This window comes from Onychomys torridus, chromosome 8 (assembly GCF_903995425.1).
Source record: "Onychomys torridus chromosome 8, mOncTor1.1, whole genome shotgun sequence".
Classification (NCBI taxonomy): Eukaryota; Metazoa; Chordata; class Mammalia; order Rodentia; family Cricetidae; genus Onychomys; species Onychomys torridus.
The window spans coordinates 5,462,239-5,475,493 of NC_050450.1; the positions used below are offsets into that span (position 1 = coordinate 5,462,239).

The 13,255-nt window shown below is 52.4% G+C and overlaps 3 protein-coding genes across 4 annotated transcripts in view; 2 read left to right on the forward strand and 1 right to left on the reverse strand.

Annotated features, from left to right (window-relative positions):
- Positions 1-3,816, reverse strand: part of Dgcr2 (DiGeorge syndrome critical region gene 2) — a 62,323-nt gene extending 58,507 nt beyond the window's left edge. The window contains exon 1 of one of the 2 annotated variants that reach the window (XM_036196329.1): positions 3,482-3,816. In XM_036196329.1, coding sequence (XP_036052222.1) covers positions 3,482-3,560 — 79 coding nt within the window. In that variant the 5' untranslated portion in view covers positions 3,561-3,816. The remainder of the gene's footprint in view (positions 1-3,481) is intronic. The other variant, XM_036196330.1, reaches the window with a different exon arrangement.
- A 1,739-nt stretch (positions 3,817-5,555) lies between these two features.
- Positions 5,556-7,238, forward strand: Tssk1b (testis specific serine kinase 1B). The gene has a single exon (XM_036197669.1). The coding sequence runs from the start codon at positions 5,931-5,933 to the stop codon at positions 7,029-7,031; it is 1,101 nt and encodes a 366-aa protein (XP_036053562.1). The 5' UTR covers positions 5,556-5,930; the 3' UTR covers positions 7,032-7,238.
- A 3,087-nt stretch (positions 7,239-10,325) lies between these two features.
- On the forward strand, positions 10,326-11,730 carry Tssk2 (testis specific serine kinase 2). The gene has a single exon (XM_036197162.1). The coding sequence runs from the start codon at positions 10,445-10,447 to the stop codon at positions 11,519-11,521; it is 1,077 nt and encodes a 358-aa protein (XP_036053055.1). The 5' UTR covers positions 10,326-10,444; the 3' UTR covers positions 11,522-11,730.
- Positions 11,731-13,255: the final 1,525 nt, after the last annotated feature.

A 13,255-nucleotide genomic window follows, 5' to 3' on the forward strand; every position in this document is an offset into this window, starting at 1 on the left:
TGGGCTATGCTAAAAGGAAGCCACCTCCTGTTCCCTGAAATGGTCCATATGATCAGGGGCAAAGGGCCATGACACATGGATGCAACTTATTCCGAAGTAAGTTCCCCAGCAGGGAAGTGGGGCACCTACGTGTTTCAGAATGTGGCTATGACATAAGGATATACAGGGCTTTGCCTTTTTCATAACTTTTCCATGATTTTGAAATGATTTTCTCTTTCATTCTTTTTTTCAGGGTCTCAGGGAGCCCAGCTGGTTTTGCTCTCCTGGTCCTCCTGCCTTCACCCCAAGGACTAGGACTGCAGGTGTGCATCACCAGGCCTAGCTCTAAAAGATTTCTTCTTCAAAAGGAAGGCAGTTCACTAGCTAGTCAAGTTGGAAAGCACATTTCACTATTCTCCAATCAGGAATGAAACTGTTAACTCAGTAGTCACATGTGCTACTACAAAGTGTCATGATAAGACTAGGCTCTAGAGGAAAACACATGTAACTCCGGACACACACACACTTGTCAAGGCCAGAGAGCCTCAACTATCTAGCTGTGTCTGAGCTTCTGTCCACTTGTAATGAAAATACCACTCGCTATTGGCCAGCCCCTGCACTACCCCATCTGGTATGCTGGACTCCAGAGGTTAAAAAACCCTGAACTAGGAGCTAGCTCACCCAACCTACCAAGGAGAGGCAAGTGACTTAAGGTCACTCACAGCTGGAAGCAGCACAGCTGGAATACAAGGAAGACAACTGCCCATCCTACTACCTCCCAAGGGCCCACGCCTCTTATGGGGCCTGCCAGGCAGGAAGGGACTGTGGCCCTTCTATGGCTGAAACCATGGCATGCTGTTCTTTCCCAATGAGAGCTTCAACAGAGTTAGGGCGAGAAGCTGATGCTCGCTCCTTATGGCAGGAAGAAAGCCAGTAGCGGCTCTCATAGCCCCCCTGCTCCCTGCACCATCCCAGCTTCTTGTCATAGCTACTTCAAAGGTCCAAACCCCTTTTTCCCCCAAACTGAGAGGCCTTAATACACTGGCCAACCACACAAAAAGGGGAATAATCAGAGCAGAGTACTAAGATGGCAAGAAGTTTGGTACCGTCACCTAAAGGACCTCTGGGACCCATCAGAAGATAAAGGCAGCCAGAGGTTTCACATCTAGAGTTTAAAAAAAAAATTTATAAACCAGGTAGCACATGCCTTTAATCCCAGCACTAAGGAGGCAGAGGCAGACAGATCTTTCTCTGAGTTTGAGGCCGGCCTGGCCTATAGAGTACATTCCAGGAGAGCCAGGGCTACACAGAGAAACCTTGTCTAGAAAAACCAACCAACCAACCAACCAATTAACAGTGTAACATGAGGTCTTTCTGTGGCCCAAACTGGACACAAACAGCCAGGATGGACAAGGATCCAAACAAAGGTGCATAATGACCAAAGCAACCAGGCTCCTAGGATAACATTTCACCTGGGTCACTTAGCTTTATGAGAGTTCTCTATTTTAGTTTCTGTCTATAATACTGGGCTAGTAACAGTTCCAGAGACCACTGAAAGTTAACACAAACATTAACGCTACAACAGTATCTGTCATGTAACATTTTCAAACAACCAAGATCATTTTAAAAGAAATATGGGGGCTGGAGGTGTAGCTCAGTGACAGAGTTCTTGCCTAGCACACACAAGGCCCTAATTCATTACCCAGCACTATAAAAACAAAATAGAAAAGGAAGTTTTGACAAGTCAAGCCCTGCTCTACACTCTGCCTCCCCACCTGTCTTTGAATGGCCTCACCTGTACCACAGAACTCACAATGCCCCGGCTCTTCCTCACAAATAACACTGGGAGGACCAAGAAGACAGCCATCTGCCTCCCTCCTACGAGAACTGACTAGATCCTCCTCATACCCATGTATGGATCAGATCTAGGACCTTAACAGAAAGCAAGCAAATCTAGACCACAAAAGGACCTTCCTCTTGAAAAACCAGCAAAGACTCTGTCCAGCACTCCCAGGACAGACAGGAGGAACGTGTACAGAGACACAATAGCACACAAGAAAAAACCTGGCCTAGCAATCCCTGTCTCTGCTGCCCATGACAGGGGGTACATTAGAGCTCTCAGGGTCTTACTGGACAATTTAAGACAGCACTGGGGGCTGCTGCCAAGTTCCAGCCGGCTATGTGAACAGACTGGCAGGGGAAAAAGGTTAGGGACATCGGTCACCTGTGATCTAGACAGATGCTGGCCCTGGAACAAGAGGCACAAGACAGGCAGGCAGGCAGGGCTCCATTTTCAGGCCTAGAGATCTCATCTGCAAAACCGGGACCCAGGACACAGAAAGGGATGGCAATTCACTCTATGCAGATGTATACATGTTTACCAAGATTTCAATCACAAGAACCACAAACTCATTAGCCCGGCAAAAGAACCATATCCAGTAGGCTGCTTACAGTCAGTTCACTATGCAGAGTTGCAGGTTGAACTGAGTTCCGCTCATGGAGCCCAGCTGAGTGTTGGCCTAGGGTCTTGGTCACTGGGGCAGACATCTCCACAAGCGACAAAGGCACAAAGCCAAGCAATGCAACGTTACAGGCTAGGACCCTGCTGCGGGTGCACCACCTGCTGACACCCAGTCATGATGCCACCCACAGAAGACTCACCTTGGGCATTCCTTCATGGGAACCATCCTCCACTAAAAACTCTACTTGCCACTGCACTGGTACAGAGCTAAGTCTACCAACAAAGAACACATTATATTAAAGCATCTCTTTTCACCTAAAAGTTCACAGACACCCCTATTCCTAAAACTTTTGGCAGATCCCTAAAGTAACAATGATGCTGTATGGGCACTCCTGTGCCTGATGGATAGATAAATCAACCCTGCTTTGGAGAGTGGGGAGCAGTTAGGTTTTCTTGGTGCAGTTGAGGAGTATCGACATAGACAAAAAAAGTGACCTGAGTTTCTCCACCAGACACAAAAAGAGAACCAAAAGTATTTAATCATATCACACACAAAGCAGTAAGTGCTGGGCACCACCGAGCGGACTCTGTCCCCTGCACACGGGGTTTGGTTTACTCCCAGAACCTCCTTGGGGCCGAGCTAGACTTATGTGATGTAGCGATTCATTAAGAGGCAATAAGCCTCCAGCCATCGCTGTCCAGAACTGAAACACTGGCACAAAGCCACAGTTGGGAGGACAGTTGGGACACCAGGTGCCTCCACAAGCTGCTCTCAGCCCCCAGACTTCCACTCAGTTCAGCAGAAGCTCCTGGCCAGTGGCTCCCAGAGCACGCGGTGCTCGACAGACGTGGGTCCGAAGGCGACATCCTCGAGCCTCCGAACCCAGGTACACTCCAATTTGTGCCCGGGCAGGGGACGAGAGGCCCGCAGCCAGGCCTCGCCAGTGCTTAGCAGAGGCGCAGCGGTCGCCCAGCTGCCGCGGGTGGAAGGACGTCCCCAGCCCAACCCCCGACCGCGCCCCCACCCCCGGCGCCGCGCACCTGGCCGCAGCGGCTCGGTGACAGTGAGAACCAGCAGGAAGAGCAGCAGGAAGGCACCGCTGTCTGCCTTGGGCACCATTTATCCTCCGTTCATCGTCCCCGGGGCAGCGGCGTGACCCCGCGGGGAGGCCGGACCTGGCCCAGATGAGGGCGTGAGGCCGGACTCCGGCCGGGGACAGAGAGGTGGCGGGCGAGGGATCCAGCTGGGCCGCGGCAACGCTGGGCAGCTGCAAGGGAACACCGCCGACTCGCGCGCTCTATAGGCCGCAGATGCGGGACGGGATTCCGGCTCGCGCAAGATGGCGGCCGTCCTGTTCGGGCTCGCGCGACCCCGCCTCCAGCCCGCACTAACCAATGAACGCCGAGCCGGGCGTTGGGGGGCGGAGGGAAGGCAGGACAGACACTCTCCAGAGGAGGGGCAGGGCGTGAGCAGGAGGGCCGGAAAGAGGCTAAACCAAGGGACTGGGCGGCAGTGGGCGGAGTCTTGGGCGGGCTTATAGGAAATGAGGCGTGCCATTGGCTGAGCCGGGAGGCGGGACTCGGGGACTGAGCCTTAGCAGCTAGGTGGTCAAAGGGGTCCATAAGTGCTGGTTAGTATCACAAGGACCAGCAGTGTACGGGACCCGGGGCTGGAGTGGGTAAGAGTGGGAACCTGGGATTAGAGAATTGAGGAGGCAGCGTAGGACCTGAATGATCTTTACTTCTGGAAGCCCAGGTCTGTCCCAGTGCCTAACATACACCCTAAAACAATCTTCTAAAGGCCGAACCTCTGTGATCAAAGTGAAGAAATCTAGAGGGCTGGCAGGCTCTGAGAATGGGCAAGGAACACAAAACAATTTCAACAGAGGAGCAAATGGCCTAAGGGATGTCAGAGAGAATAACAGAAAAGCCCAGATCCTCTGGACCAGATCTCGGGGAGGTCCTACCTATACAATGAAGGAGAAAGGCCAGGCAGAGATGAGGCTAAAGTCTGGAAATAAGGCTCCACGTGCTGACCTCACCCCTCCCCTCACGAACAGCATGAAAGTGAGAGACAGCAGATGGAAAAGCAGTCTGTTCCGAGGGAATGACCACCACCTATGTACAGGCCCAGCTCTGGGGAAGGACGTGAAGAGAAAAGGGGAAAGCCAGTCACCTCCAGCATACCCAACTCACTTTAGTACCCCTCCACCAAGTCCCAGGATTCCAATCTGTGATACCTGGAGCCATGTGAGTGACAGACGCTAACTCCTTATAGGTGGATAAAGGCAAATTCAAACCCAAGATTAGGTAAAACCATCAGATATTCCAACTTCCATAGGTCCTGGCACCAGGGCAGATGTTGGACACAGGTCTTGTCACAACAGAGGGAGATCCCCTTGCTGGCAGAAGCAAAGATACCTATCCAGCACTGCCCTTGGCATTTGCACAGTCCTGGTGGCACATTCCCAGCACTCAGTACAAGATCCAGGCCCAGCCTTCTGCCCCGACACCAACCCACACTCCAAATCTGCCCTGGGAACCCAGCCAGCCATGAGTTGGGCAGGTCCTTAGGAGGGAACTCACAGCCAAGTGCAGAATTCCTGCCAATTGTCCACCTGCAGCACCACTATTAGGAGACCAGGAAAGGTTTGGGTGAGAAAAGAGCAATACAAGAAGTGAAAAGTCCAACTGAACCCCACAGTGAAACACAGTGTTAGCCAGAGGAGGTAAAGGACCTGAATAAAGATGAACCCTCACTCTTCTCAGCCCTGCTCTGTGCCATTGAGGGTTGCCTGTGTAGACAGGATCAAGAGCTGAGGGGTTAGGGGTGGGGGTCAGAAACGGTTTCCTTATCACTGGCCTGTGGAGGGGTGGCCCTCTCCATTCCCTTCCACTACCTTAGGGAACTGTATTACCTACAGGGTTCCCTACATTTTGTTCCCACCTTTGTGATACACCCCTTTATCAAGACTCCTTCTGATTATCCTTAATTGAGTCTATCTTCTGTTTCCTGCTGGGACCCTTGACTGATAGGACCATCCACCCTGGATCCCCTGAATTGACACGGTTTGCAATAGTGAGCCATGCCGCTATACAGTAGTTCAGTTTTTTGGTTTAGAAACATGGGCAGACCTTTGTGTCCCATAATCCTCTCTTACCTCAGGTGGAGCCAAACACGAAGCCATTTTGTTCACTTTTAGTATGCTCCAGTACACTGACAGACCTTCTAGGTTCCAAGTCCAAGTGGCTCAGGTAATAGCCTCATTTCCCCCAGGGCACTACTCCTTTGTGACTTCACCCACTGAAGTCACCCCCGGAGACAGTGCTGAATGTTCCATGCTAGAGTCTTGGCCTCTTAGGAGGCAGGGACAGCAGGCCTGGCCAGCTCAGAGGACTCTCTGTCCACAGTGTAAATGAGGACGCTGCTGGCCCATGTCTGGCAGGGATGTAGAGGGGAGCCTCAGAGGCACTGGGCACTCCCGGCACCATGGATGACGCTGCCGTCCTCAAGCGACGAGGCTACATCATGGGGATAAACTTGGGAGAGGGCTCATATGCCAAAGTCAAATCCGCTTACTCTGAGCGCCTAAAGTTCAACGTGGCGGTCAAGATCATCGATCGCAAGAAAGCCCCCACGGACTTCCTGGAGAAATTCCTTCCTCGGGAGATTGAGATTCTGGCCATGCTAAACCACCGCTCTATTGTCAAGACCTATGAGATCTTTGAGACATCAGATGGCAAGGTCTACATTGTCATGGAGCTTGGGGTCCAGGGTGATCTCCTTGAATTCATCAAAACCAGAGGAGCCCTGCAAGAGGATGATGCTCGTAAGAAGTTCCATCAGCTCTCCTCGGCCATCAAGTACTGCCATGATCTGGATGTTGTCCACCGAGACCTCAAGTGCGAGAACCTTCTGCTTGACAAGGACTTCAACATCAAGCTGTCTGACTTTGGCTTCTCCAAGCGTTGCTTGCGGGATGATAGTGGTCGACTGACATTAAGCAAAACCTTCTGTGGGTCAGCAGCTTATGCGGCCCCCGAGGTTCTACAGGGCATCCCCTACCAGCCCAAGGTGTATGACATCTGGAGCCTGGGTGTGATCCTCTACATCATGGTCTGTGGCTCCATGCCCTATGACGATTCCAACATCAAAAAGATGCTGCGCATCCAGAAGGAGCACCGCGTCAACTTCCCACGCTCCAAACACCTGACTGGTGAGTGCAAGGACCTCATCTACCGCATGCTACAGCCAGATGTCAACCGGCGGCTGCACATTGATGAGATCCTCAGCCACTGCTGGGTGCAGCCCAAGGCACGAGGTCTGTCCTCTGCAGCCATCAACAAAGAGGGAGAAAGCTCCCGGGCCACTGAGTCCCCATGGACCCCTGAACCCACTGGTGCTGATAAGAAGTCTGCCACCAAGTTGGAGCCTAGGGAAGAGGCACGACCTGAGGCCCAACCTGAGACAAAACTCCAGGAAGATGTTGTGCAAGTGACCAAGCAGTCAGAGACCCTGGGCTTTAGCAGTGAACTGAACAGGGAGACAGAGGAAGGGCACCCCCAACAGCCTCCAGAGACACATACCTAGTGAGCCTCTTGCAGCCCAGGGGGCCAGCAGGGAATAATGAGGCAGAGCTCATGGCTTGAAGCCTGAGTCTAGAAGTCAAGGGATGAGAGAGAGAAGGAAGACAGTCCCAGATGAGCTGCTATTTTCGTCACTTTCTTCTCCCCCCTTTGAACTTGGTAACTCAACATGGCTAAAGAAGCAATAAATCACTATATTGGTGCAGACCCTGGTCCTGGGCTCCCCTTGGCTTCCTATTAGACTGCAAATCCTCATTCATAAGGAGATCCATTCCCACACCCCCAGCCCAGACTGTATCCTCAGGCCATGGTTGAGTTAGCAGTAGCAGATAGAGGCTGGTTGGGAGGATTTAAGAAGGGCAGAGGCCAGGGAAGATAGCTAAATCAGGAAGACACATCTTCTGGAGGGGAGCTGAGAAGTGCAGAGATGGACAGGGCTGCCTGCAGAGGAAGAGCTGGAAGCCAAAGCCCTCTCTTGCACTGGCTGCATCAGGAGCTCAGGCAGGGTCTAGGCAGGTGTCTCATCATTACCCCAGGGCTTCTGGATGCACAGACCTGCCTGTGAGGGGCTGAGGGAAGACTATGGAAAGCAGGTTGACTCCCATAGTACCTTTTGGGCTCCCCATATTGCTTGGCAGCTGGTTTTTCAGTTCTGCCCATCAGGGGACATGTTCCTCCATGTCCAGCTGGCACCCAGTTCTCAACTATGCCCTTAGTTGCTCCACACCATCATTTCTCAGCCCAGAAGGAGGGGGCTCCACTAGTTAACCAAAGTATGTCCCACATCCCATTCCCTTCCAATCTCAATCTGTTCCAGAGGAGGTGCCCTCAGTCAGAGCTGGAAGCTGACCTTGGCAAAGGAAAATTGGCAGCATATCTGAACCCTATAGGCAAGGAAAGCAGCTAGTGGTATCCCACATGAGTGTGGCCTGCATCTGGCACCATTGGCTGCCATGTGCTGCTCGCCTTGCTGACACCATGTCCCAAGCAGTCCTCACCTTCCTGTTGTGGCCCCTTTCTCTTCACCTCATTCTGGGCAACCTCATGGAGGTCTAAGGGTTTAATACATAAAAATAAGAATGTTTAGACTCATCTCAACCCTGCCCTCACTTATGTCTCTAACTTGGGAAGACACCAATGCCAATTTACCCTGGTGACTCGGGGTCCAGTGAGTTCTGCTTTTTCTGTGTGCCCCACCACATCCAGCCCACCATGATCTCACTGTCCACTGTTCCACCTGTCATCTCCCAGTGTTCACAGCTACACCTAGGTTACCTCCTACCACCCTCAGAAAGGATTTCAATGCTAGCTTCTGATTTGCCCATCCACACCCCCTCATCCCTGCACCCCAATGCATGTGCCATAAGCATACTTGCCAATTCACCTCTGAAGACTCTGCCCATCTCCCTAGGCTCAGCCAAGGGACGTAGTCTTCTTCAAAGCCTCCTGGGACCAAGCCACACTCTGTAGCCCGCCTCTGTGAACTTTGCCTGTGGGGACCAATAGACGGTTGAGGCATGGTGCTGAACCTGAGTGACACTGGAGAGAGTGGCGGGAGAAGCCCCATGAAGAAACTTGGATGGGGCCGAAGGCTCTAAGACATATGAGGCTGATTGGCGGAGGGTGCCCTGAGAGGTGTGTAGGCTCCTCCCCTCTCATCTCTGTAGTCTTCCTATGATTTGGGGGACAGAAGACACCAATGAGGCCTGAGGCTACTTGACATTTAAGTAGGAGACAGTGGGGGTAGGGAAGAGATGCAAGAGCTCCTGCTATGTGCATTACAGGTGTGGAAATAGCTCAGAGAAGGTGGGTTCCCACTACAGAGCACAGCACCCTGAGTAGCGTTTACAAGTGACTGAGCCCGGTCCTCCTCATGTGGCCTTATCCTGTAGAACCATTCATGTGGGCTGCTGAGTCTGACTCAGCCATCTGTAGTAGCACTCAGGGGCTTTAGGACCAGGACTTCAAGGTGGCATCTATGGTTTATTCTTATCCCCCATATCATCTTTTCCCTCTTGTCTCCCTGGTGGCTCCTCTGTACCTGGGTTATGTCACTTCCTCTCTGAAGCCTTCTGTCCTGCCTCCCCCACTAGAAACAGGCCTTCTTGCTTTCCCTCTGAACACAGCATCCTTGGGTCACGTCTTGGCAGCTCACTGTAAGTGTAAGACTCCTGTGAGATGTGAAAATGAACACAGGACTTCTAAAGTAGCCAAGATTATACAAGATGCCACTTTGCAAAACAAACATTCATGCACAAAATACAAGACAGAGCAACATGCAAATGGTGAGCAGTGCTGTAGCACTTCATGTAATCCCTGCTCACCACTCACAAAACCCCAAGGGGAGCACAGTGAGCCCCACCCTCCACTCAGAAGCTTACTCGTAATGGATAGTGCTAAAGGGCATCAATCCCTGAGCCATCCAGCACCAGGCCCAGCACAGTCCCCTCCTCCCAGGAAAGGCTCAGGCTGGCTGTTCCCAACTCCCCCACCCTAGACCATCAGAGGCCTGCTCTGGTCCAAGGCCCTAGGCTTCCACGTGCATCTCAAAGCCAATTGGTTTCTCTAACAGCAACCATCTTAAAAATGACTTGGGTTGTATAAGGCCTGCCCATCATTTAGAGAAAAGTTCATGACATTCTCTTCTTTCCTGACTTAGCCATTCTCAGCAGTTGCTTCCTTGGTTATCTTACCAACTTTTGTATCCATCCTCCATACCTTCCCCACACCACTGAACATGCCTACCCTGGACCCTCAGTACATCCCCTAGCACTACCTCCCCCCCCCCCCCTATTCACCAGGTCTATGGCTCATCTGCCCACTCTGCCCAAAGACCCTTGTTAACTCCTGACCCCACACATGGAAGTGCTCTCATCCAGTAGACTGGGACCACCACTGACTGACTGGACCTGGGCAGCTTCCATTGATTCCTGGGTCATAAGCTCACAGGAGGTTTTCTTCAAACCCCAAAGAAAGGACAGGGAATTGGCTCTAGTGAAATGAGGAACACACAGGACCAGTTCCCAAGGCCTGATAAGGAAACAGGCTTGGGGATGGACCTGGATCACCTCCCTTTGGGCCTCACTGGTGACAATGAAGCCACAGAAAGAAAGAGGGCCAGGGAGGGTTACCATAGGCCTGAATGCCAGCTTCATTCCAGTGGGTGGGGAGGGGGTGCTTCTTCTAGGCTTTCCTGGCTTGCAGGGGCCCCATTGCCCACAGCCTAGTCCCCACTCCCAGCAGCCTGGCTTTATGACTTCATTTGCTGGTCACTTGGTGACAATGCTGAGCGTTCCACTCCTCCAAGTCCAGGCCAGCCCAACCAGACGCCTCCCCACAGTGGGAATGAGGACAATGCCTGCTGGCCCGTGTTGGGAGGGGATGTAGAGGGCGGCGGCACCGGCCGCTCCTGGCACCATGGATGATGCAGCGGTCCTAAGGAAGAAGGGTTACATCGTAGGAATCAATCTGGGCAAGGGCTCCTATGCAAAAGTCAAATCTGCCTACTCTGAGCGCCTCAAGTTCAACGTAGCAGTCAAGATCATAGACCGCAAGAAAACACCCACTGACTTTGTGGAGAGATTCCTTCCTAGGGAGATGGACATCCTGGCGACCGTCAACCACCGTTCCATCATTAAGACCTATGAGATCTTTGAGACCTCTGATGGACGCATCTACATTGTCATGGAGCTGGGCGTCCAGGGCGACCTCCTCGAGTTCATCAAGTGCAGAGGTGCCCTGCATGAGGACGTGGCACGTAAGATGTTCCGCCAGCTCTCCTCAGCTGTCAAGTACTGCCATGATCTGGATGTTGTCCACCGAGACCTCAAGTGCGAGAACCTTCTGCTTGACAAGGACTTCAACATCAAGCTGTCTGACTTTGGCTTCTCTAAGCGCTGCCTGCGGGACGGGAGTGGGCGCATCGTCCTCAGCAAAACCTTCTGTGGGTCAGCAGCTTATGCCGCCCCTGAGGTTCTGCAGGGCATCCCCTACCAGCCCAAGGTGTACGACATCTGGAGCCTGGGTGTGATCCTCTACATCATGGTCTGTGGCTCCATGCCCTATGATGACTCTGACATCAAAAAGATGCTGCGCATCCAGAAGGAGCACCGAGTGGACTTCCCACGCTCCAAGAACCTGACTGGTGAATGCAAGGACCTCATCTACCGCATCCTACAGCCAGATGTCAACCGGCGGCTGCACATTGATGAGATCCTCAGCCACTCATGGCTACAGCCCCCCAAGCCCAAAGCCATGTCTTCTGCTTCCTTCAAGAGGGAGGGGGAGGGCAAGTATCGAGCTGAGTGCAAGCTGGATACTCGACCAGGCTCAAGACCTGAGCACCGGCCTGACCACAAACTGGGGGCCAAACCCCAGCACCGGATGATGGTGGCACCTGAGAATGAAGACAGGATGGAGGAGAGGCTGGCTGAGACTTCCAGAGCTAAAGACCATCACATCTCTGGAGCTGAGGTGGGGAAAGCAAGTACCTAGTGGTGGAGTGGGCCCTGGGGGGTCACGGTGTGCAGTTTGCACTCACACAAGCTAAACAGGCAGGGAGGAGCTGAAGAAGGCACAGGCGCAAGGAACAAGTAAAATCCGTCAATTAAACCACTATTTTGATTACGTTCTATTAGCTTTCTTCCACTTAGTAGCAAAGACATTAATACTGACCACCAAATAAACCACAAAGTATATACAAGCATTGAGAGTGCCCAGTGGGGAGTCTTTTTCTCTAGGACTCATCCAGCGCGGGGATCTCCAGCATAGGGGTCCAGGAACTCAGGCCCAGACAGACTCAGTGAGGCCCGTGGCGGAGGGGACCTGTCATAGTCCTCTTGCCAGGCTCACACTTGTCAGCCTCCGGCCCTCTCCCACCCCCAAGGCTTGGACAGCTCCATGCTTCTCCCTTATCTAATGCAATATAAGCTATCCTGACCCTGTCTTGTTCTTACCCAGGTCAGTATCCATTAACCCCCAAAGAGGCGATCGAAATTAGAGAGCTTTGCTGCTTAAGCCTCACCCTCACCATTCCCAGGTGACCCCGATGACAGCTTGTTGCTATCTTTCCCATCCTGTAGACCTGTCTTGTCCCAACCCCCAGCATCCCTCAATGTCATTTCCTGGTTACCATCCCTCCCTAAAGATTCCTTCACACTGGCCAGATGCTTGAGGTGGTCAGCATCTGGGCAGCACCCATCCCCACTCTCTGCTTCCCACTCACTGGGGGAATCCCTTGGATTAAAGCTCAACCTTCCCTAAGAGACAAAAGTACTAAAGCCCTAACCTGGGATCCCAGCTCCAGCCCTGAGGCTCCCAGGGCACAGGAACTCATTGTGGGGAACTTCTGGTTAGCAGAGACCTGACCTAGTTTGTTTCTATTGCCAAGATAAAAACTTGAACCAAAAATAACTTAGGAGAGGAAATGGTTTATTTCAGTGCACACTTTCAGGTCACAGTCCATCACTGAGGGAAGCTGGAGCAGGAACCCAAGTGGGAACTGAAACAGAGACCATGGAAGAATGCTGTTTACTGGCTCCCTCTCTAGCTTACTCCTAGGCATTCTCACACAACCAAGGACTATGGCCCAGGGATGCCACTGCTGGGCCCTGCCCTCCTACATCAATTAGCAATCAAGAAAATACCCCACAGATATGCCTTCAGGTCAATCTGATGGAGGCAATTCTTCAGTTGAGGTTCCTTCTTTCCAGGTGACTCTAGCTGTGTCAAACTGACAAATACCACACAGTTCAAGGCCCAAGGCCCAAGGCCCAAGGCAGGAGGTATCCAACCCAGGTAGTCTCCAGAGAATACCAGTGCACAGGCCCGAGGACCATTGCCAGCAGTCTGGAAAGATGGCTTTCATGGAATCAAAGCAGGGGCTGGGGAAGAGTCAGGTGTGCTTTAGGCTACCTGAATAGCTCAAGCCTTGGGCTGCTCAGAGGGCAAGCCCTGTGACACCACCAGTGGCCTCAAGACCATTGCTGTGGAATCAGATCATAGTTTTGAACTCTGTTAGGCCCAGACAGCAGGGACCCTTCACCTCTGTAAGGCATAGGCTCACAGGCCCAGTTGGCCACTAGTCACCTGAGGGCTAGCCACCCTTAGTTCACAGGTAAATAGCTGGCTGCTGGTGCACATGGCATTTACAGGTTTGCTGGGAACCCAAACTCTTTCTTTTCATAATACAGCCCAAACTGAGGCAAGGCTGGTGTTTTGGCAGAGCCC